Source organism: Bos javanicus, chromosome 5 (genome assembly GCF_032452875.1).
Source record: "Bos javanicus breed banteng chromosome 5, ARS-OSU_banteng_1.0, whole genome shotgun sequence".
NCBI lineage: Eukaryota > Metazoa > Chordata > Mammalia > Artiodactyla > Bovidae > Bos > Bos javanicus.
This window is the reverse complement of record NC_083872.1, coordinates 24583698-24609283: the sequence shown is the minus strand read 5'-3', so window position 1 is coordinate 24609283 and position 25586 is coordinate 24583698. Positions and strand designations below refer to the sequence as shown.

General features: G+C 37.3%; 1 protein-coding gene across 4 annotated transcripts in view; it reads left to right on the top strand.

Annotated features, from left to right (window-relative positions):
• Window positions 1-25586, top strand: part of CEP83 (centrosomal protein 83) — a 168223-nt gene that overhangs the window by 111722 nt on the left and 30915 nt on the right. For all 4 annotated transcript variants that reach the window (XR_009736336.1, XR_009736337.1, XR_009736335.1 and 1 more), the window contains exons 8-13: window positions 753-867; window positions 2084-2228; window positions 2340-2489; window positions 13288-13363; window positions 15448-15605; window positions 18405-18534. Coding sequence is in view for 1 of the 4 variants with exons in the window: in XM_061415754.1 (XP_061271738.1) it covers window positions 753-867; window positions 2084-2228; window positions 2340-2489; window positions 13288-13363; window positions 15448-15605; window positions 18405-18534 (774 nt within the window). In the remaining 3 variants the exon portion in view is untranslated. The remainder of the gene's footprint in view (window positions 1-752; window positions 868-2083; window positions 2229-2339; window positions 2490-13287; window positions 13364-15447; window positions 15606-18404; window positions 18535-25586) is intronic.

The window sequence follows — 25586 nt, the reverse complement described above, 5'->3', positions numbered from 1 at the left end:
ATCAGATTTTGGCAGTAAAGGTTTAAATTAGATTTATACATTTTGTACTTGTTTAACCTACTAACCAACCGCACACACACATGCACACACAATTTAGTCACTGGATTCAGTAGATGATTCTTTCTTGTCCACTTTGTCAGTCCTTTGCCTCATAATTGGTTCATTTCTTTTCAGCTTCTTGATCCAACACACTTCGAGTTAACTTTCTGAAATACAGTTGCTTATATCATCTTTAACAGCTAACAGGATAAACAGTCCTTTTGTGTGGCATATAGGTTTATTCCCTGACAGATTTACACCTTCTTATGTTGTATCTGTAACAAGTTGGTTGTTGTTTTCCGAGCAGACTGTTGATATTCTACTTTTATAATACTTTATATGCTGTGTCTTATACCTAAAATGCCTTCTTGTTACCAGCACTCTTTTTTGGAAGAAGACATCAATATTTCTTCCCTGAAGATGTTTCAGTCATTGACTGTTAGATTTTAGGTACTTGCAGTTAAACTTTTAAAGACCAGATTAAGCCAGATGACCCCACCCAGCTATTTAAAAAGCGACTCAGTTCTCTTAGAAGCAGACTGTTTCCTCAGTGCCAACTACTGTTCTAGGCACTGAAGCATCTTCCCTCCTGGAAGTTGCTTCACTCTGTACTCTGCTACCAAAGGTTTCCCTCCTTTCTCCTAATGTTTTTGGGTTAGCACTTAGTGGCAAGAAAATGACCAATAGTAATTTCAATTTCTGATTATCAACAGGTAAAGGAGCTTAAGCATTCAAACAAACTAGAAATAACAGACATCAAACTGGAGGCAGCAAGAGCTAAGAGTGAGCTAGAAAGAGAAAGGAATAAAATTCAAAGTGAACTGGATGGTAATATATGATTTCCCATGCTTTTTACTGTTACTGTCACATATAAATTCAGATTACTAAAATAGATCAAACTGAATTTTTATTTCCAATTTTAAGCTTAATTGAATTTTAATTTTAGAGCACATATGTATTGTTTGTGTGTCAAATGTTCATTCTGTGATGTAACTTAAAAAATCAATCTTAAGGTTATATCATAGTTATTTGATTAATACATAAATTAAGTAAAACTTTATGGATAGGATTCCATACTTCCAGGGTTTATAACTTAAAATCTCTTTAGATCATGTGATTATTAGTCTCAGATCATTTTAATTCTAAAGAATATAAGGAACAAAGGTGGGTTTCAGGTCCAATTTTTAAGTCAAAATTTTTTTTTTAGGTAGATGCTAGGCCAGTTGTTGGGTCTAGTTCAATCTTAGCTTATTTTTAAACTCCAGTTTAGCTGTAGAATGTCCTTATCATTAAGATTTCTCAGAATTTATATTGTTCCTGACTTAAGTATTGAAATAAGCTGCCTGGACCTGCAGCTGTCATCAAATTGGTCTTTAGTTGAACTAGACTCCAGTTTCAGACAGAGCTTATGATGAATGACTGTTTTCATTATTCATTTCTGCTTGATGTTGACTCATGGATTTTCAAAGTGTTAGGGAGCAAATTTTCTTTGGAACTTAGAGTTTGAGAGCCAGCTTTGCATTTTTTTAAACTTTGAGTTAGATATGAATTTGTTTTAATCACCCCATATACAAAATACTTGTCATTTCATTACAAGGAAAATTTGTGAATTCATTGGACACACTTGAAAGCTTCCAATTTATATTAGAAATCTAACAGTTCTAATAGGTTTTAATTTTATTCACTCTGCTTCCCAGCTAGCTTTCTGTGGATTTAGATTACAGACCCTTTTAGAAGTATTTAAACCTCTTTTGATATTACCCAGGTCGATGTCCCCAGCTCTCAAGATCCAAATGAGTAAATGTATATACCGTTTATTAAGGTTTTTTTGTGTGCATGCTTAATAAAATGACAAATGGAGTCTGAGTGGTAGTCTTTTTCATTAAGAAAAACTTGTCAACAAATGTAAAGATCTTTGAGATATGTATTTGGAGAGACTTTGTGTTCTTTTGTCTTACTGACTTATGAATATTTGGTCTTAATTACAATTTTTCTTTTTAATAACATTGAATATAGTAGAGTGTTCTTCTTTAAAAAATACTAGGATTACAGTCAGACAATGAAATTCTCAAATCAGCTGTTGAACACCACAAGGCGCTCTTAGTAGAAAAGGACCGTGAATTAATACGTAAAGTACAAGCTGCCAAAGAAGAAGGTTATCAAAAACTTTTGGAATTACAAGATGAAAAGTAAGTAATTACCTTATTTTGTTCGTTAAATCTCCTTGCAGATGAAAACATTATCCTGTCATATCATGCTTATTGTAGTTCTTGTAATATAATTATCATTTGTTGTTTTAGGCTAGAACTTGAGAGCAGATTAGCGGATTTAGAGAAAATGAAAGTGGAACATGATGTCTGCAGGCAGTCTGAAAAGGATCAGTGTGAAGAGAAATTGCGAGCTTCACAGATGGCAGAAGAGTCGGCCAGAAGGGAACTACAGAGTATTAGGTTATATACACACATATTTTTTAAACTTTATTTTGAAATAATTTCATAGCTAACAAAACATTGTAAAACTAGTACAGAGTATTCCCATGTAATCTTTGCCCAGATATCTTATGTATTTGAATTATTTTGATACCTTTGTTGAAAATCAGTTGACCTTATATATGTGTGTGTCTGTGTTCTGCTCTGTTCTGTTTCATTGATCTGTATGTCTGTCTTGACACCAATATCACTCTCTTGATTACTGTAGGTTCATAGAAGTTTCATTCAGGTAGTGCATATCTTCTACCTTGTTCTTTTTGTGCAAGATTGTTTTGGCTTCCCTGGGTCCTTTGCCTTTCTACATAAATTTGAAAATCAGTTTATCACAAAGGCTTGTTACGATTTTGATTGGCATTGCATTGAATCTGTAGCTCAGTTTAAGAAGAGTTGTCATCTCACGGTCTGTCCAGTCAATGAATATGGCCTGTCTCTCCATCTACTGTATTTGTGTTCTAAGTTGCTTCAATTGTGTCCAACTCTTTGTGGCCCCATGGACTGTAGCCCGCCAGGCTCCTCTGTCCATGGAATTTCCCAGGCGAGAATACTCGTGTGAGTTGCCATTCCCTTCTCCAGGGGATCTTCTCAACCCAGGGGGACAAGAACCCCACATCTCTTGTGTCTCGACCCAGGGGGACAAGAACCCCACATCTCTTGTGTCTCCTGCATTGGGAGGCGGCTTCTTTACTACTAGTGCCACCAGGGAAGCCCAAAGGACACTGGACTGGGAGTCAGAAGTTTTTTGTTCAGCAAACATTTGTTGAGCATATACTGTGTACCAAGCTCAATTCTAGATACTGGGCATTCAGGAGAATCAGATAACTAAGACACACTCTCTATCCTGAAAGGGACAAGTTCAATACCTGTAGTGGGGTGATATTGAGATGGGAATGATAAGTGGGAGGATGAATATAACCAGGGTACAAGTCCTGGTTTAGGCCTACAGTTTTCTTTTCAGCTTTTGGATCAGTGCCTGGCACTGTGCTTGTATGCATGCTTAGTCACTCAGTTGTGTCCAGCCCTTTGCAGTCCTTTGGACTGTAGCCTACCTGGCTCCTTTGTCCATGGGATTTCCCAGGCAAGAATACTGGAGTGGGTTAACCATTTCCTTCTCCAGGGGATTTTCTCTACCCAGGAATCAAACCTGTGTCTCCCACATTACAGGCAGATTCTTTACCACTGATTCTACTCTGAAAACATTTATATTTTATTTGGGTCATCTTTAATTATTGTCATCAAAGTTTTGTAGTGTTCATTGTATATATCAAGCTCATATTGTATTAATTTTAATTCTAAGCATTTTTATGTGATTATAAACAGTTATTTAAAAAATTTTACTTCCTAATTGTTTATTGCTAACATCCACGGTCTCCTGCATTGCAGGCAGATTCTTTACCAACTGAGCTATCAGGGAAGCCCCTCCAAAAAAGAAAACACACACATAGTTAGAAATATAGTTGACTTTTATGTGTTGTTCTTGAATTCTGTGACCTTACTAAAGTCATGTACTTTCTACTAGCTGCTTTGTGGGTTCCTAGTTTTCTAACATCATGTTTTATACCTTGTACTTTCTTTTAGTTTATTTCTTAATTTTTTTGGTTATTTTTTGAGTTGGAAATTTACTTCACCTAATGTTCATTCTTTCATTTTTATTGGTAAAAGTGTCGTGCTGAGAATTTTCTTATTACTGCTTTAAATGTATCATAGAGATTATGTTATGTAGTGTTTTAATTATCATTATTTTTTAGAAATTCTCTAATTTTAATTTGCATCTTTTTACCTAGGGATTAACTGAAGATGTGTTAATAGAAGGTGTGGTTGTTTAATAGAAGGTGAAATGAATAGTTTTCAAGGGCTGCCATACATAACAAAATACCATAGACAGGGGTAGTTTAAACAATGGAAATTTATTTTCTTATAGTTCCGGAGGTTAGAAGCCTGAGATCTGTGTATTAGCAGGTTGAGTTTCCCCTGAGGCCTCTCTCCTTGGCTTGAGTGGTTGCATTCTTACTGTGCCCTCATGGGGCCTTTCCTCTGTGCTCATGTATCCCTGCTACCTCCTTCCTCCTCTTATAAGGACACCAGTCTTAGGATTAGGACCCACCCATATAACTGCATTTAACCTTTGTTACCTCTTTAAAGGCCTTGTCTCCAGTACAGTCACATGTAAGTTACTGAAGCTTTTTAAATTTCCAGGTGATAGGCCTTATTTATTTATTGTTAAATTTTAGTTTTATTGCATTGTGATCAGAGAGTATTGTTTCTGTTAGTTCTGCTTTATCTGATGCTGCTAAGTTGCGTCAGTCGTGTCCGACTCTGCGCGACCCCATAGACGGCAGCCCACCAGGCTCCCCCATCCCTGGGATTCTCCAGGCAAGAACACTGGAGTGGGTTGCCATTTCCTTCTCCAATGCATGAAAGTGAAAAGTGAAAGGGAAGTCGCTCAGTCGTGTCCAACACTTAGCGACCCCATGGACTGTAGCCTACCAGGCTCCTCTGTCCATGGGATTCTCCAGGCAAGAGTACTGGAGTGGGGGTGTCATTGCCTTCTCTGTTTCTGCTTTATAGGACATACTAATGTTTTCTTTGTGACCTAGTATAACAAGGCCAAGACTAGTGTAAAGCCAGTGAGGCAATCAGGGTTCGTGTTGACATTGGACTTGCAGGAAATCTGGACTGAGTCTCATTAATTTTTTTACCCTGGGCACCTCTCTTGCCTTATCCCAGTCTTAGACCTGTAATACAGGATCAATTTTGTGAGTGTTACATAAGGGCTAGTAAAGAAAGTGCTCAATTATAAGAGTATAAAATTTGATATATACATCCATAAGATCTACCTTATTAACTGTGGTGGTTCTTCTCCATACTTTTATTTTTTGTTCATTTGTCTTGTACAAAGAGTTATATATTAAAGTCTCCTATTGTTTAATGTGCTTCTATCTATGACTCCTTACCTTTCTTGTAATTTTTTTGCTTCATAGGTGATTGCTATATTATTTGTTATATAGATAACTATAACAGTTACACTTATGAATTGTGGCTGTTAGCACTTTCTTTTTGTCTTTTTTTTTTTGGCTTGAATTTCACTTTGATATTATTATTACTCCTGTTTTCTTATTGCTTCCATTTGCCTGGTGTACTTACTGTTAGTCTTTCTGTTTAAATGTGTCTTTTATGTGTAGCATACATAAGCAGCTGGGTCTTGCTTTGTATCCAAACTAGAGACCTTTTTGTTTTAATGGATGAGTTAAGCCTGTTCACATGCAGTGAGCACACATGCAGGAGGAGCATAAGAGATCGCCTGTTGAGATTTAGAATTATCTTTCTCTTTTTCGTTAGAGGTATTTTGAAGTTTGGGCATTTTCTGTCTTCCATTTATGTGAAAGATGTGATTTTGTCTGGCTTTATTTGATCTTGGTTTTCTGTATTTTTGTAGGACGTGTGTGTGTGTGTGTGTGTGTGTGTGTGTGTGTGTATAAAACATAGAACTAGGCATTTACTGTTATCTTTTGCTACCTGGAAGTCCCCTATATCTGCTTTTTTAAAAATTCTAAAATCTTAATGACTTTCTAATTATATAGATTACAGTTGAGAGGTTTTTTGTTTTTTTTTTAATCATGTTCATTAAGCTGTAGGTTATGTTTTGGAACACAGTTTTTAATTTTCATTACCCAGGAATCACCTCAGGCAAAGATATATGTATTATTTACAAATGTCAGGTTTTATGAGCTATTAATTTAAATGTTAGCTACGACAATTCTAGGATCATAAATCTGTTACGGATTTTGAGAGCCAGTCTTATGCTACTCTTTGCTTTTAGGTGGGTACATATTTTTTTAATGAATCAGGACAGTTTGGCTCTTTTTTAAATCTCTTCTTGATAGTCTCCAGAAAGGAGAGAGAGGGGCCCGCCCTCACCCCAGAAACCTCACTCTAATGTTTTATCTTATTATGGTCCCACCGTTTGGCCAATTAGAATCCTTTCTGTTAGAATTTAAGCCTGTTTCTCCTGGTTTGGGCTTCTGTTGCTATAGTGATAAAATGTGCAGCAATCATCACTTGAAGACAATAATGAACTTGACCCTTATTTTTTTATGCTATATAAAGCAGCTTTCATTCCTGTATTTTTAAAATATAAATGATTTTATATTAGCCACTTTGATCATTTTTTGATTCCTCTTCAGTTTCTCCAGGCCATTTATAATGTCTGATGGACCCTAATTTATTAAAATAAGGACCTAGTAACCAACTTAAAATATATTTATTAGCAGAAGGGTTAATTCACAAAATTTGTACGTTTTTTAATGGTCAATAATTGTGTTTTTCCCGTGGCAATTCTGGTCTTCTGATTTATTAAGTCTAGCTATATCAACCAGGTCTATTTTGACCAGTTAATAAAACAATCATCATTGTGACTTGTCTTACATAGAATTTGTGGTAGGTCAGAAACCTGTGGAGAAAAAGGTTTTGCTAGGGTTATGAAAAGTCTAAAGCATATAAAGCAGAAGTATCCATTTATTTACAAAGTGGGGTTAATCACTTTGGCAGATGCTTTAAACTATTAATTACATTCCAGTCTCTTGTCTTCATTAACATGGTTTCTTCATCACTGGCCTAAATAATAAAATGATTATTCTAGTTAGTATTCTGTATTTCAAAAGGCTTCCCCCCTCACAAGTTTGTAAAATTTATAAAGTTACCTGTAAATTAAAAACATGTTAAAATTACACAATTTTAAATAAGATCACATACCCAGCCAACTTTTGGTTATGGCAGTAACCCAGCTTCAGCTAACTCAGGCATAACAAAAAGTGGTGGCAGGGTTGGGGGGTGGTACTTTATTGGCTGAGATATATTTGGACAGGACAGGGATTGTGCTGGTCTCACAGACAGCTGGGTCCAGGAACTCAAATGTGCCAGATGAGAGTGACTTCTTCCCTCCTTTCCCTGCCTCCTCTCTTCTTTCCTAACTCCTGTATCTGCTGCTCTTCTACTGCTTTCTCTGTGAGGACAAGACTGCCTTTTGAGATCAGAGGCAGAGTTCTCACTTGATGATTCAAATTAGGAAAATCTGGAAAGACTTTGTGTATGGTTCATATGCCTGTCCCTGGGCCCACCACTGTGGCCAGAGGGATAGGGCACTCTGACTCTGCTGAAGTTTTATTGCCTGTTTCTGAGTGCATGGGCATGGTGGTGGTATGTAGAGGGAGAGGTGGTAAAGTGCAATTTGTCACCACAAGTGGGAAGAGGTGTCTTAGAGAAATAGCATCAGTTAATAAACTGAAAGAAAGAGAACTTGATCATTTAAAATTTTTGCAGTTTAAAGCCAGAGCTGTATTTTTCTGTTTGTGGCTTTCTAATTTTTTCTTAAGTGTTTTAGAAACATTTAAAAAAACTCTCTCCTAATATATATTCCTTTCTACTTATTATACTGTATCTTGAGATGAATTATCTGTTGCATATCATCTTAGTAGGGAGCAGGAGACTTAGACTTGGCCAGGTGAACAAATTTTTTTTACAGAATTTGAACAGCAAAATAAGGGATGGAAAAATATGTGGCAGCTTTTGACAGACCAGACAGTTTGTGTGACATGTCCTTCCTTGTAATTCAGGCCAATTACTCTAGCCTGGTTCTGGCTCTCTAGTTCCCTGTCTATTCATAGAGTCTCATGTATCTTTCCAGGAAGGTCCTTTTTTCTTTACTAATAATGACCAGAGACGATTTCCATCACTCAGGGCAAGAACCTTGGCTTTCATGAAAAACTGCCTTTCTCAAAAAACTGATTCTAAGGATCTTAGACAATAGAGAAATCACAAATACAACTTCTGTGTGGTAATTGAGACTGACATCAAATGAAGCCAAGAGTTTAAAGTCTAGTTTCTCAGTCATAATAGCCACATTTCAAATGTACGTAGCCACAGGTAGCTAGGAACTATCATATTGGATGTGCAAATTATAGAACATTTCCATCATTAAAGAAAGCTATCAGACAGTGCTGTTGGACTGTAAGTTCCTTAAAGACGGGATTTTGTCTGTTATTCTCCGGTGTATCTGCAACACTTAGGACTGGGTTCTGCGTTTGTAGGTACTCAGTAAATAGTTAACTGAATGTTGAAATGACATACATCAGCTGCGTGTCATAGAAAACGTAGGCAGTAGTCAGTACAAGAGAACTTTGAAGAGAACTTAGAACAGCTCCATCTCACTGTTACTCCAAGTGTTTCCCACTGAACTTCTCTGCAGCTGCATACTCTGTTTGTACTTTGGTCTTCCAGTCTGCTTACTTTCAAATATAGTTTCTTTCATAATTACTTTCAAAGTGTAAAGCACTTGATCTCATAGTTTCTCATTTCTCAACTTACCCTTTACCTTTCAACTTCTCCCCATCAGTAATCCATTAACAATTTTTGCTGTAGCCTCTGAAATGTGTCCCATTACCAATAAAATTTTTTTATAGTCTCTACATTTTTAAAACACCCCCCTCACTGATAACTTTGTCCCGATGGTATATTGCCTGGCAGCATTTTTAAGTAGAAATTATTTCTCCATCCTGTCTCCTACAACTAGGGACCAAGAAGAGAAATCACTGTTTGTGAATCCCATTCTTGCTTTCAGACCATTGTTTGAGTCAGTTCGGTTCAGTTCCTCAGTGGTGTCCGACTCTTTGCGACCCCATGGACTGCAGCACACCAGGCTTTCCTGTCCATCACCGACTCTCAGAGCTTTCTCAAACTTATGTCCACTGAGTCGATGATGCCATCCAACCATCTCATCCCCTGTCGTCCCCTTCTCCTGCCCTCAATCTTTCCCAGCATCAGGGTTTTTTCCAGTGACTCAGTTCTTCACATCAGGTAGAGTTTCAGCTTCAACATCAGTCCTTCCAGTGAATATTCAGGACTGACTTTCTTTAGGATTGACTGGTTTGATGTCCTTGCAGTCCAAGGGACTCTCAAGAGTCTTCTCCAGCACCACAGTTCAAAGCATCAATTCTTTGGCACTCAGCTTTCTGGCTGTGCTGGTAAAGAATCCGCCTACAATTGTTTGACTAACTTTGTTAAAATGGCCTTTCCTTTGATGTTGCTTGCATCTATCTCATGCCTGTCTTTTTTTCTACCAGTTACTGACATACAGAATATTCCCCAATGGTCCCTGAGGACTTTCACTTCTGTTTCAGGTTTTCTCTATTTTCTGTCCTTTCCCATCATTCTTACTGATCATACTATTCATATTCTTGACTCTTCTAACACCTTAGCCATTTGTTTATTTTATCTCAATTCTGGCATTCTTCATCTGTATTCTAAGCCCTTTCACTTAGCCGTGGTTTGGAGACCTTGTCATCTCCTAGAGCCAGTCATTTCAGACACTTTTTTTTTTTTTTTCCTCTTTCCACCCCATTTTCACTGAAGATAATGAAACTGATAGTTCTTGTACTTAAAAAAAAAAATTCCTCCTGTCTCTTAGACTGGTTCCCCTGCTGCCATTCAGCTTGGAAACTGTGTCCACTGTCCCACCATGCTCTTACTTGTACCTGAGCAAAGGATCCTGGATATGAACTTTTTCCACTTCCTACTATCTGAGAATTCCTGTATCTTTATCCATCCCCTCCTCCCTTTCTGTTAAGATTCTTTTTTCCCTTTATATCCAAAGTAAGTAGTACTTTTCATCCCACCCCTTTTATTTCCTCTGGAGTCTTGCTTTGGCAGTTACCCTCTTCTTCACCTCTACCTTCTCCTCAGACTCAAAGGTTCAGTTCAGATTGCGTGATCCTTTTATGAAAACTAATTGTACTTTCTTCTATAGTTTGTACTTTTAAAACTTATTTTCTTTTGGCTTGTGATACCCTTTGACTATTCAAAACCTTCTAATCATCTTCAACACTTTTTCAAAATAATATCTACATGTTTTGAACTCTTACTGTTACTGAAATTTAAGACCATTGAATTTATCCCTGTTAAGGTTACTTTTTGTTAAATGTAAATATCCCTTAGAATCCCTAGCTATAATGATCTTAAATCAAGGACTAATTTTCTCCTTAAAGAAATAAAAATCTCCAACCAGTTGTGAATTCTAAGCCAGCATTGCTTCAGCAAAGTGAACTGAAGAGAATTATGTAGATCATCTTTTATAGTCTACCAAAGTGATATTCTTACCTCTTTCATGTTTAATGATTGTCAGATACTCTATCATTTTTTGGTTTATTTGGCTTCGAATTTTGTATGTAGGGCATTTTTGTTTCTCTTCATGTCTACATAATTTATTTAGAAAGCGTCATGAGAAACGCTGGGCTGGAAGAAGCACAAGCTGGAATCAAGATTGCCAGGAGAAATATCAATAACCTCAGATATGCAGATGACACCACCCTTATGGCAGAAAGTGAAGAAGAACTAAAGAGCCTCTTGATGAAAGTGAAAGTGGAGAGTGAAAAAGTTGGCTTAAAGCTCAACATTCAGAAAACTAAGATCATGGCATCTGGTCCCATCACTTCATGGGAAATAGATGGGGAAACAGTGGAAACAGTGTCAGACTTTATTTTTTTGGGCTCCAAAATCACTGCAGATGGTGATTGCACCCATGAAATTAAAAGATGTTTACTCCTTATGACCAACCTAGACAGCATATTCAAAAGCGGAGACATTACTTTGCCAACAAAGGTCTGGCTAGTCAAGGCTATGGTTTTTCCAGTGGTCATGTATGGCTGTGAGAGTTGGACTGTGAAGAAGGCTGAGCGCTAAAGAATTGATGCTTTTGAATTGTGGTGTTGGAGGAGATTCTTGAGAGTCCCTTGGACTGCAAGGAGATCCAACCAGTCCATTCTGAAGGAGATCAGCCCTGGGATTTCTTTGGAAGGAATGATGCTAAAGCTGAAACTCCAATACTTTGGCCACCTCATGGGAAGAGTTGACTCATTGGAAAAGATTCTCATTCTGGGAGGGATTGAGGGCAGGAGGAGAAGGAGACGACAGAGGATAAGATGCTTGGATGGCATCACCGACTTGATGGACGTGAGTTTGAATGAACTCCGGGAGTTGGTGATGGACAGGGAGGCCTGGCGTGCTGCGATTCATGGGGTCACAAAGAGTCGGACACGACTGAGCGACTGAACTGAACTGAACTGAATACTTTCATAACTGGGTTTTGTTTCTTAACTGATTTACCAGGTGTATCCAAAATCTTGACAAGAGCCAAGCTATATTTGAAGCCGCACTGTAACTCTGGACCTGAGAGAGGACCCACAGTGTTTTCTCCTCTATTATCATCTTCGTAGTTACGTAGAAAGAAACTTTTATTAACTCAGTAACCTAAAAGTGCCAAGTTAATAACACCATAAACATTTAAGGGGAAAATGCACAGGTTTGAGAGCATTACGTATAGCTAGACTTACAGAATCAGAGTGTGACTAGTCCTGTCTAAGGAGCACAGGCAGAGCAAGACTGGCTCTCTTCCTTTAGAGCAATTGTTTCTGGCTTTGTATGTACCTATCTCAGAAGCAATGTATTTTATGGTTCGTCCATGTCATATTGTCCAACCAACTTGTGCATTTAAATATTTAATCCAAGATTTGAGTTGGTTCATTTAGTCCATCAGCAAATACTGAATCTTCATTAGTGTTTAAAGCACAACTCTAGGCCCTTGAGAATGTTGTCTTCCCAAGAAGCAGTTTTAATTAGGTTGAAAAGGCATGCTATTAATGCTAAACTATAAAGAGTATGTGCCAAACAAATTATATTTGAGGTAAGTGTTTGAAGGATTTTTAAAAGGGAGGGTTGAGAGCTTATCCTGTCAAAGCTAATTAGTGTAAAGTCTTTCTCATGAGGTTAGTCCTTTGGTCACCAGGGATGCACTGTGTTTTTAAGGTTTTGGCTGAGAATGTATCATTCCTTTTGAAGAGGACACAAATTGTGTAAGTGTTCTTTCATCTCAGGGATGAAAACTCAATATATTTTACAGAACATGGTATGTTGTATTGTACTAGATAGTTTTCTTTTAAATTCTGGGTTTAAAATCAGTATAATTGCGGCATAATGAAGAGAGACACAGGAATACTTAGGTATGAGAAGATCTTTGTCCCATCTTAATTTGGCTGCTTGGTAGCAATGTGATTTGGGCCTGACTTAGCTAAGCCTTTCTGTATTATTTGAAATTATAAAGATGACTCTTGTTACTTCCATAGAACTATTGTGGGAAATTACTAAACTGGCCAACCTTAATTAAAGGTTGTCTGTTATACTCTAGACATCATGGAAGGCTTTAAAGATACATTCAGAAGCTGTATAACTTAGTGGAATGAAAATGAAGAAGCAGTATATCTGAAAGCATGTTGTAAATTGTGAAACACTGCCTGGCTGTAAGATGGCTCCTCCTGAACTGGACTGCTTTCTCTTGCGTTGCTAACCCATTGTGCTCTTCTCCACCAAAGCCTTTTGTTCAGGCTGTCCCCTGTGTTTGGCAGAGCCCTACCCATCAGAGTTACATCTCCATGTAGTAATCTCTCATCCTTCTAGATAGAATTGATTTCTCATCTTCTCTGTGCCCATAGTTCATAGATTTTTTCATAGCAGAAGTAGAAATTTGTTACATTTTACTTATATATGAACACGACTTGGTTGCTTGAAGTCAAAATCTTTGCCTTTGAATCTACCACTTTGCATAAAGACAATGCCATGTGTCAGTATGAGCACTCAGTAAGATGATTGTCTAATTCAGTGAAATATATGAACTATGGATTTTTAATAATATCTTTTGTTGGGTTGTGACTTTTAGGTTAAAACTTCAACAACAAATTGTGGATATTGAAAATGCAGAAAAAGAAAAAAAAGAAAATTCTGACCTGAAACAGGTATTATTTTAGCAAACATATTGCTTTTATTTTTTTAAGTGCTTCTTTAAATCTGCGTTTTGAATCTATTGGCATTTTATATATAAGAATTCTGAAAATATTTCAATTGATAATGAATTGATGAGGTTGATATGTAAAGATAAAGTGTTTAAACCTCTTTAAGCTCTAGTTCATTAAGTTTCTTTTGCTAATTGCTGTTTCTCTTATAATATTTATATGCTGTGGCCCACGATCAGTTTTTATCACTATTTACTTATGGCTGTGCCAAGTCTTCGTTGCTTCACACAGTCTTCCTAGCTGCGGGGGCTGCTCTTTGGTTGTGGTGTGCAGACTTCTCAGTACTGCGGCTTCTCTTACTGTGGAGCATGGGCCCTAGGGTGCTTGGGCTTTAGTTGTGGTGTGTGGGCTTAGCACTTGTGGCACGGGGGCTTAATTGCCCCATGGCGTGTGGAATCTTCCTGGGACCAGGGATTGAACCCTTGTGCCCTGCATTGACAGTCATATTATTAACCATAGGACCATCAGAGAGGTCCCAAGATCAGTTTTTTAAAATTATATTTTAAAGGACAATATTTTGATATTATAAATTTAAAAAATGAATTAGAAAGATCATCCCTGTTTTGAGTTACTTGTGTGATTGACTTGTAACTTTGCATTTCTTATTCCATGAGCTATTTTTTTAATTACATCCCTGTGAAATCTAAAGAGTTGTATTTATGGAAGGAAATTCATATTTTAATTCAAGTTGTTTGGGTTTAGGAAAGATCTATATGGGCAAAACATGAGTGAAAATTCCATTTTTAGGATTTATGCTTTGCATATATAGTTATGGTTTCTGAGTCTGAAGTAGGAGGGCATAATGTTTAATACTCAGAAGTTATCTAGTTTCATTGGCATTGAGCTTTCTGTCATCCTGAAGATATGGAAAAATATTAAGCTCTTTGAAGGTTGCTTGTTCAGCCATCTATAATACAGATTTAATATTTACAGCTTCAGTTAAAAATACTGAATATTCTTCTGGAGAAATTCATTCTAAAATAGAAATCTGAGACATAACCTTTTTACTTTATTTTTCTGATGATTGCTTTTTGTACCTATATAATTCTGTAGATGGCTTTGCTACCATCAGAAAGTAATGGAATTATTTCTTCTCTATTGCATAAAGAATCTGGTTTCTTTTGACTCTTGTCTTATAATGAATTCTTTTGATCTGAAATCACTTAAACTCTCTGCCTCCTAACTTCTCTCAGAGAATGGCTTTTAGAGGTAGAAGAAAGTGAAAGAAAAAGGAGAACTTGTTTATTAATTGGTAAAATGGCTTTTGCAAGAAGTAGGTATAAATGTGTCCCAAATGTGTTATTTGGATAGAACTTAAGAGCAGTGATGTGAATCTCCTAGCCTGTTAATTTGTAACTAGGTAATCAACTACTTTTCATGAGAAAAAGTACTCCCAGATAAACTGGGATAGAGAAGCCTGAGTGACATTTCACAGTTTGATAAATGGGTCTAGAGGCAAAGGAATCCCTACCATTCATTAGGTTTCTCAAATTATCTTTCTTCTGCCCAACACTGGATGTATAGACTGCTTGAAAACTACTCAGAAACAATGTGAGAGTGAGCCTTTCTGTATTTATGATTTCTGACTGTTCAGAAAGCAGAACCCCCTGATGGAGTGCTAATCACAACGTTTGTGGGAGTATGAGATGGTTTTCTTAGCAGCTTTCCCAGCTCACCTTTTAAAATCTATTCTTTCCTAGGAGGCTAGGAGACTCATATTTGGATTCTCTTTGCTCACCTTGCTGCTCTCTTTCTAAGGACCCTTCTCCCCGTTTCTAGTACCTCTTCTGGCCTGCTTATTTGGGCAAGAGGAGAGAGGACTCAGTTGCAGATTGAGGAATAAAGTTCTTTATAGTCTCTGGTTATATTAAGAAATGATCCTAATGCTGCTACTTTTTATTATTTTGTTCCAGGGCATCCCCAAGGGCACATCAGTTGGGTGGGACATTTGTGAGGGAAGATTAGTGTCTTCTGTGTCTCTCATATTCTGTTGGCATTTGTTTATGTTTCTCTTCTTCTCTTTTAAGCAAATCAGTGGTTTGCAGATCCAAGTGACCTCACTGGCACAGTCGGAAAATGAGTTGCTGAATTCAAACCAAATACTGAAGGAAATGGTGGAGAGGTTAAAACAGGAATGCCGAAATTTAAGAAGCCAAGCTGAAAAAGCACAACTAGAAGTTGAAAAGTAGAGTTTGCTTTTTTTATGTACAAATTGTTTCTTCTTTATGCTGTATTCTTTTAATGATGATTCCAGTGTTGAATGTATTTTGATTACTAGTTAAAATACCCCATCGACATGTACAGTGGTTTTAGGTAATGTATTTTCTGTTTCTAGAGATGAGCTTTTAGAACTCTGAGATTGGTTTTTTAAAAAAAGAAAAGACCTCTTAAAATTCTGCCTGACCACAGTATTTTTAAAACCTTCAAAGAAACACTTCTTTATTCATTGAGTAAATCAATACATTTCTTATTACTTCAAATATATAAATTCTTCTGAATGCTAGAAGTCAGAAACAAAATTTTTGATATGTACAATTTACTTCCTAGAATTAGAATCTTTTGGATTTTCTCTTTGAAAAGCTCATTTGTTTATATTTTTTGATCTTGGAATCTCTTAGTAATAGACAGTCTAGTAAACTGTAGGGAGATGATTGTGGTGATCAAGATTTCCCTGGAAAATTTTGTTTATATGTGGTAGAAAACTACCATTTTGTATTTGCTTTGTTATTATAACATGTCATTATAAGTTTTTCAATCTATAAAACATTATTCTTTTCACATTTTTTCTTCTGAAGGCTGCTTGCCACATAAATTTTTTTTTCTTATTTTCAGTTTTTCATTTTTTAAGGCTTGTCCATGGCTTCATATATGTGGTTGAATTTTAAGAAAAGTAAGCAAGATAATTGTCCATGATGTGTTGTGACATACCACAGAGTCCAAATTATTTTGCTTACATTTTGAAAAAAAAAAAAAAAACATAGAAATTTGTATCTTGGAATCCTTTATTTTTTTTGGAATCCTTTAAACCTTTAAGTGTTTGATTTCAAATGTGCTTAAGAATTCTAATAACAGGATAGCTAGCAAATTTAACCAACTTATCATTGGTTTCTGAATGTTATTCATAGGATTGTTGTTTAGTCGCTAAGTTGTGTCCAACTCTTTGCGACCCCATGAATTAATAGGCTGCCAGGATCCTCTTTCCACAGGATTTCCCAGGCGAGACTACTGGAGTGGGTTGCCATTTCCTTCTCCAGGGGATCTTCCCAGCCCAGCAGTCAAACCCTCTTCTCCTGCTTTGACAGGTGGATTCTCTACTACTGAGCCACCAGGGAGGCCCATTTATAGGATTACATAGCAGAAAATAGCTGGACTAGTGGTCAATAAGATGTGATTTTGGTCCCAGCAAAGACACTTAAAACCTGCATGACCTTAGTCATGTAGTCTTGACTCCTCAGGGTTTGTATATCTCATTTGTACTGCCTATAGTGAGGATACAAAAAAATCATAAAGCATACAGAAAAGCTTTAAAAATGTAAGTTGTTATGATGTTACTATAAAATAGCATGTATATGAAATTTACTCTAGCTAGAAAACATATCACATTAAGACTTGATAACAATGCTGATTGCCATCTTTACTGGGCTCAGTTTTTAATAGCTTGGTGATATCAAAGTGAAGAAGAACTGAAGGCCCTCTTGATGAAAGTGAAAAAGTTGGCTTAAAGCTCAACATTCAGAAAACTAAGATCATGGCATCCAGTCCCATCACTTCATGGGGAAATAGATGGGGAAACAGTGGAAACAGTGGCTGACTTTATTTTTCTGGGCTGCAAAATCACTGCAGATGGTGATCGCAGCCATGAAATTAAAAGACGCTTACTCCATGGAAGGAACCTAGACAGCATATTAAAAAGCAGAGACATTACTTTGCCAACAAAGGTCTGTCTAGTCAAGGCTATGGTTTTTCCTGTGGTCATGTATGGATGTGAGAGTTGGACTGTGAAGAAGGCTGAGCTCCGAAGAATTGATGCTTTTGAACTGTGGTGTTGGAGAAGACTCTTGAGAGTCCCTTGGACTGCAAGGAGATCCAAACAGTCCATCCTAAAGATCAGTCCTGGGTGTTCATTGGAAGGACTGATGTTGAAGCTGAAACTCCAATACTTTGGACACCTGATGCAAAGAGCTGACTCATTGGAAAAGACCCTGATGCTGGGAAAGATTGAGGGCAGGAGGAGAAGGGGATGACAGAGGATGAGATGGTTGGATGGCATCACCGACTTAATAATGGACATGGGTTTGGGTGGACTCCGGGAGTTGGTGATGGACAGGGAGGCCTGGTGTGCTGCAGTTCATGGGGTTGCAAAGAGTTGGACACGACTGAGCGACTGAACTGAACGCATATATATGGAATCTAGAAAAATGGTATTGAAGGGCAACAATGGAGAAACAGACATGGAGAACAGGCTTATCGACATGGGGAGAGGGGAGGAGAGAATGAGATGTATGGAAAGAGTAACATGGAAACTTACATTACCATATGTAAAATAGATAGCCAACAGTAATTTTCTGTATGGCTCAGGAAACTCAAACAGGGGCTCTGTATCAACCTAGAGAGGTTGGATGGGGAGGGAGATGGGAGGGAGGTTCAAAACTGGGGGATATATATATACACCTATGGCTGAGTCATGTTTAGGTTTGACAGAAAACAACAAAATTCTGTAAAGCAATTATCCTTCATTTAAAAAATAAAAAGATTTTTATGAAGAATAAATGATGTAGTACATGTACTCTTTTAATAAACACAATTGCTGGCTCATAGGAAACAGTCACTAATGGTGGTGTTAGGAAATAATGTGGTCATGCAAGAATGCCTGTGTTGGATAAGGAAGAAGGTGGTGAAGAAGGAGGTAGTGAGTTTGACTATACTTGTGGTAATATCTGTTTAATTCTAAGGGTTAATAGGTTTTGCATACATTCTCTGACAGGGCATTGGAAGAGAAGCAAATACAATGGTTGGAAGAAAAGCATAAGCTTCATGAACGTATCACTGACAGAGAAGAAAAGTATAATCAAGCTAAGGAGAAATTGCAGCGAGCTGCAATTGCCCAAAAAAAGGCAAGTGGTTCTTATTAAATTATTTCTGTAGAGTAAAAACATAACTCTTTTAGGAGAATATAATACATAATTAAAACAGACTTTAGTGGTATGTTAAGTTTGATATTTACACATGACATTTTGCTGTCAACTTTGCAAAGATAAATTGGGAACATGCAACAAGTTTATTTCAAAATATGTGTACAAGTCAGTTTTCCAGAACCCACATACGTTTTTCCACAGAAATGGTAGTTTTCGTTGATAGTTTCTAGACCAGCCCATATAAGGCTCATATAACTCATTCTTCACTTATGTGTGATTAGGTCTGTTTCAGCTGTGCTTAACCAGTTCTTGTAACATTGTTTTTGTGGTTCCAATACTTTTTTGTTTCCAACTCAGGAATATAGGAGCAAGTATCTCCTTACCCAGCAGAAGGAACTAGGACTCCCCTGGCTTCTGAAACACCTGTGATAGTTCCCACACTCATGATCTTTTTAAAACTTCATCTTTGCAGGCATATTTTCTCCAGAACCTAAAAACTTAGTCCAGGGCATCATGGAAATAATGTAACCAGGTGATTCATCTAAGTCAGTGGTTTTTACAACAGCAGACCCAAGGAATGCAGCGTAGCCCCATTAATAACCATAGCTCACTATGGCAGCAATTCAGCAGTTATTTTCAGCAAGATTGGCACATGTATGTTGGGTGAAGGGGAACGTAGTAAAAAAAAAAAAATCCCATAAATGAATTGTTATGTCTTCATTTCATAAGTTCCCTTAGTACTGACTTTGGTGTGAGAAATTGAGAAGGTCTAAAGTGAGAGGAAGGTACTTCAAGACATATACAGACTGGTATCTTAATGTCTATATGTTTATTGGTAAGTGTAGTTGTTCATATTTGCTTAAGAGAACTGTATATCATTTACATATTCTGAATTTGGAAATAAAGGACGCAGTTCCTAGTGACTTGTTTATGTTATTAGATATAACTGCCAAATTTGTCCTGATAGTTGGAGTGACAACATGAGAAACCTAAACGTTGTTACTTCCCCACTTTCTTGGTTTATAAATACTGCATTTCTCTTTTTTGTATGCTAAAAGTAGTGTAACAGTGAGATTATAAAACACTACTTAACTATATAGGAATACCAGTGTTTTATACTCAGATATAAATACTTACGTTGTTTCATTGTTTTTTCCTGAGTCTATCACTTCTCTTTCTCTTTCCTTCTGTCCATATAAGTACTGAGCAGTGTATGGGTATTGATGGTGTTTTAGTGAAGTTATTTTACGGCTTGGGATGATCTCAGAAATCCTACTTATGCCTCTGTGTATTGTTTGAAGCCTAAAAGCATCTGAAGCCAGATTTTAGCTGGAAATCATTAGAAATTACAAGGGCTGATTTTATCTTTCACAGAAAAACTTTTATGTTGAGGCTTTAGAGGTAAGTATCTTAGAGATCAGATTCTAATTATTGAGGTTAGGTTGGGTTGACTTCCTTTGGTGCAAAAGTGACATCCAGTGGTGACAGAGATTATCAACTAATCATAGGTATACCTGAAAGAGGGGAGAAGGTGGTGTTTTAAGAAACTTGCAAGATAACCTTGGATCAGTATTGACCTAGGATGAATGTTTTTCCTACTGAAATAACTGCCAAAAGATGCGTATGAATATAGTAAATACCTATTTTACTTTTAAAAATGTAATCTGTGGATTATGATTTTAAGTTGTAGAAAGTTGTTAATTCAGTAAATAATTACAACCCAGAGCTGTCCCATCATGTGGAACACTACCCTGTAGGCTTACAACTGTACCTCAATTAAAGGGAAAAAACAGACAATACATGTGACATGGAAATACAGTCAAAAGTATATAAGTGTATGTAGTTTTAGGGCTGGGAGATCTTAGTATTCAGATAGATTTTTGCAGATTAGGAAACTGAAGTGGTAGGTAGCCAAGATCACTTGACTAGTTAGGAATGCCATGACTGAAACCTACATCTTTCTATTCTTAATTCTGTGTTTTTTCTGCATTGTTACTCTTTTCATTTCCCCCTTTCTTTGATTCCAGATACTCTACTGCTCTATTGTAGCCATAATGCACACATGAGTCTTATTTCTTGTGGCAAAACAGTCACTATAAAATTAATTTCTTTAACTCAGACCCTTTTCCCATTCAAATTATTGTTTCTGTATGAAAATTTTGGCTTATAAGATAACATAAAGAGGATTCGTAAAATTGCAGCAGACTTTTAAAATTTCTTTAGATGACAAAAGTCACAACTTTCTTACGTGGTAAGATTTAAAACAGGTCAAATATGTATTAACTCTAGAGCAGAAATCATAATCCTTTAGAGTTACTTCCCTGTGAGAGGTTCTTATAACTGGGGAGTAGCAGCTTGATCTTTTTCCTACAGGCTAGGTGAGATGGCTCACTGCCATCTGACTGTGTTCGTTTACAACTCCAACCTCTTTAAGCACAAAGCTTATATCCTTTCTGGTAAGTGACATTACACGAAGATGTAACGACAGTGTGTAATGATATTTTGTTGATTTGTTTGGAAAAGCTTGACCAGGTGTCTTGAGTTGGAATGCCCTTCTGTACCTAATGACTTCCCTGTATGTTTTCCTCACACATTCTTAAAGTGTGAGTATGAAGAGCAGTCTCTTGGTAAGAGGACAATGATTTGTGCTTTTCCCTTTGAGGCACTTGAAATAACTTGTGATTTTTATTCTGAGGTATATGTCTTTGAAATAATTCTTAGTTAGAGGTTATGAATGGTTTAGAAAAAGAAATGAACCATAGTCTTAAAGTTGTAAAATATCTATTGAATGTGTTTTGTGGCCTGGCATTATGTTATATACTGAGCAGAACATAGAAGCCATGATTAATTCCTCCTTTTTGACCATATAATCTAATTGGAGAAATAAAATAACATCCAATACCTAAAGAATCTATTAGTCACTTCCATGTGATCTGTATGAACACTAAAATTTGAGAACCACTCTCCTAGAGAGAAGAAAGCTTGAAGACAGACTAGTTAGAAAGCTATTACAATAATCTTAAAATGACGTAAGAGGTCTGGAATTTGGGCTTGCAGTATAGAATGAAGGTGAAGGATGACTCCTAAAAGTATTCCAAAAGAAAAAAAATGACAGACTATTACAGTGCTAAATAAGAAAAAGGAAAATAGGAAGTATTTTAGCTATGAGAGGATATAAGAGGAGTTACCATAATGAAATAAAGAGCATGTGTCAGTTGAGTACAAAGAGAAGATGTATTTGACTAAACACATGTCCAGTATAAACTGATAACAGTGCATCCATGTAGACAAGTCCTGGACTCTTAAGATATTGTGTAGGTAACCAGAAACAATGGAACAAAGCATAAAGATCAGTAGTTCAGATTAAAGATGTATAATTAGATCCTTCAAAGTTGGGGAATGGCTGAAAAATAAAAGGACTATGAACTAAGTTGACTGAGAAAGTAGCTGATTTAGTAGAGGAATGGTCAGATGGTCATAGAGGTAGAATCTATAGTATGTTGTTATATAAGCCACAGGAAAGAAAGATATCAAAGATAAATGCTCATGATTGTTGAAAAGAGTCCACTGAATTTGGCTAGAATGTGATAAAAGGAAAATTTTAGCTTTGATTCTTGCATCAATATCTTTTGATTTGTCTTACACTCTTTTGTGTTGTAATGTTTATAACACTAAGGCATCCATTTGATTATCCTGTGATTGTATCAGACTAAAATAAAAATTAAAACCATTTCTTACAGCTACTCTCCCCTCTGGACTCTGATTTCTTTCAGTGGAGCACCATTCTTCCAATCACTTATGCTTCAAACCTGTGATTCATCCTGAGGACTCCCTTTTCCCAAATCTAGTCAATCCTTGTATTAGTTTTCTAGGGTTGCTATAACAAATTACTACAAATTATGTGGCGTAAAGCAACAGAAATGTATAATGTTATAGTTCTAAAGTTAGAAGTCCAAAACCAAGGTGTCCACAGGGCTATGCTCCCTCTAGGGGCTCTGGGGTAAGGGTCTGCTCCATGCCTCTCTCCCAGCTGCTGGTGGATGGTGCCTCTGACTTCACATGGTGGTCTCTCTGTGCATCTGTCTGTGTGTCCAAATTTCTCCCTTTTTATAAGAACACAAGTCAATATTGGATTCAGGGCCTACTCTCATCTTAACTCTACCCTTTTTTAAAAATAAGGCCACTCTGGAGTGTTTTCCAGCACCAAGAACTAATTACCTAATTTTCTGTACACCAGCTGGGCATCTGACTGTTCAGTTGAATTCTGACGCCGCATCAGCTCCCGCAGACTGAAGGGCTCCATCTCATAGACTGCCCGCATGCTAGCTGCCGGGTTCTCAGCCCTCTGCACTGCTGACCGAGAGCTGTTAATCGGGGTCCCTGTAAAACCCCTGCCCAGGTTCTATGGAAACACTTAATTCATATTTACTGGTTTATTATAATATGACTCAGGAATAGCCAAATAGAAGAGATGTGTACGGCAAGGTATAGAAGGGGTGGGATGTGCCACCCTCCTAGCAAATCAGTGTACTCACTGTGCTGAAGGCTTTCCAGGTGTCCTTGTTAAGGGTTTTTATAGGTGTTGGTCTCAGTACCCCCCCCTCCCAGAAGTTGAGAATGGGAGGTGGGAGTAGGGCTGAAAATTCCTACCTTCTTACCACTTGGTTTTTCTAGTGACTAGTACTATTTTAAGACTATCTAGGGATCGCACCCCAAGTTAACTCATTAGTATTAACTCAGATATGGTTCAAAAGGGCTGATTATGAATAGCAAAAGATGCTTCTGTCACTCAAGAAATTCCACGAGTTTTAGGAGCTCTCTGCCAGTAACCCAGGAAAAAGACCAAATACGTTTCTTTTTATATCACAGTTACATTCTGAGTAAACGTAAGTATTATGGAGACACTCATCTAGAGCCTGTGAATTCTTCCTTTATAATATATCTCACATTTTGCCCACCTCATTTCTTTTTATTCCTATTGCTAACATCTGAGCTCAGACTCTTCTCTACACAGTTTCTCTGTATTCATTTAGTCAGTTTACTCAACAAATTTATTGAGAACCTGCTATATGCTACGTATTGTTTTATTTGCAGGCATATACAAATAAAGACTGTACTAAGGAGCTTATATGATAGTGGATGGGAGACATGGGGTAAAGAAACAAATACATATCAGGTGAAGATGTGTGCTAAGAGGAAAACTAGTGGAGATAGAGGGTGGTGGTTTATACAGGTGATCAGGGAAGGCTCTGATAAAGTAACATTGTGCAGAGACCTGGAGGAAAGAAGGGAGAGGCCATCTTTTGTTTGTAGGGAAAGAATGTTCCAGAGGGAATAGAAAGTAAAAGGTGGAGGCAGGAGTCGACTTGGTATGTTGAAAGAATACAAGAAGGGAGACCTGATTAGCTGGAATGGAGAGAAGTAGGAGGAGGCTGGGTAATGTTGGGGCTTTTTTTTTTTTTTACATTTTATTCTGAATAATAGGAACACACTAGAGAGTTTTGAATTGAGACATGATATAATCTGAATTATATTTTAAGAGAATTTCTGCCTGTTGTGTAAGTGGGGCAAAGAGGACTCAGGAAGACCACTTTTCTGTGTCCAGATGGGAGCTGTAGAGAACTAGTAGTAGGCTGATGGTAGGATTCTGGATACATTTTTAAAGGTGGAGCTTACAGTGTTTATAGGGTATTACAGAGATGTATCAAAGGTGACTGAGATGCTGGGCTTGAGTACCTGGTTAAAGTAGAATTGCTGTTTACTGACATGGGAAAGACCTTGGATAGGACAGATTCAGGGGTAAAACAGAGATGCCCCCTTTGGACACATTAACTCTTTGAAATGCCCACTAGACTTCCAAGTGAAGACATTAAGTATTCTCGTGAATACATCAATCAGGACTTCAGGGAATAGCACTGGGCTGGAGATAAAGATTTGGGGCTCAAATGGGAAAGACTAGGGATCTCTTCAAGAAAATCAGAGATACCAAAGGAACATTTCATGCAGAGATGAGCTCGATAAAGGACAGAAATGGTATGGACCTAACAGAAGCAGAAGATATTAAGAAGAGATGAAAAAAAAAAAAAAGAGATGGCAAGAATACACAGAAGAACTGTACAAAGAAGATCTTCACGACCCAGATAATCACGATGGTGTAATCACTGACCTAGAGCCAGACATCCTGGAATGTGAAGTCAAGTGGGCCTTAGAAAGCATCACTACAAACAAAGCTAGTGGAGGTGATGGAATTCCAGTTGAGCTATTCCAAATCCTGAAAGAGGATGCTGTGAAAGTGCTGCACTCAATATGCCAGCAAATTTGGAAAACTCAGCAGTGGCCACAGGACTGAAAAGGGTCAGTTTTCATTCCAATCCTAAAGAAAGGCAATGCCAAAGAATGCTCAAACTACCACACAATTGCATTCATCTCACACACTAGTAAAGTAATGCTCAAAATTCTCCAAGCCAGGCTTCAGCAATATGTGAACCATGAACTTCCTGATGTTCAAGCTGGTTTTCGAAAAGGCAGAGGAACCAGAGATCAAATTGCCAACATCCGCTGGATCATAGAAAAAGCAAGAGAGTTCCAGAAAAACATATATTTCTGCTTTATTGACTATGCCAAAGCCTTTGACTGTGTGGATCACAATAAACTGTGGAAAATTCTGAAAGAGATGGGAATACCAGACCACCTGATCTGCCTCTTGAGAAATTTGTATGCAGGTCAGGAAGCAACAATTAGAACTAGACATGGAACAATAGACTGGTTCCAAATAGGAAAAGGAGTTTGTCAAGGCTGTATATTGTCACCCTGTTTATTTAACTTATATGCAGAGTACATCATGAGAAATGCTGGACTGGAGGAAACACAGACTGGAATCAAGATTGCAGGGAGAAATATCAATAACCTCAGATATGCAGATGACACCACCCTTATGGCAGAAAGTGAAGAGGAACTCAAAAGCCTCTTGATGAAAGTGAAAGTGGAGAGTGAAAAAGTTGGCTTAAAGCTTAGCATTTAGAAAACGAAGA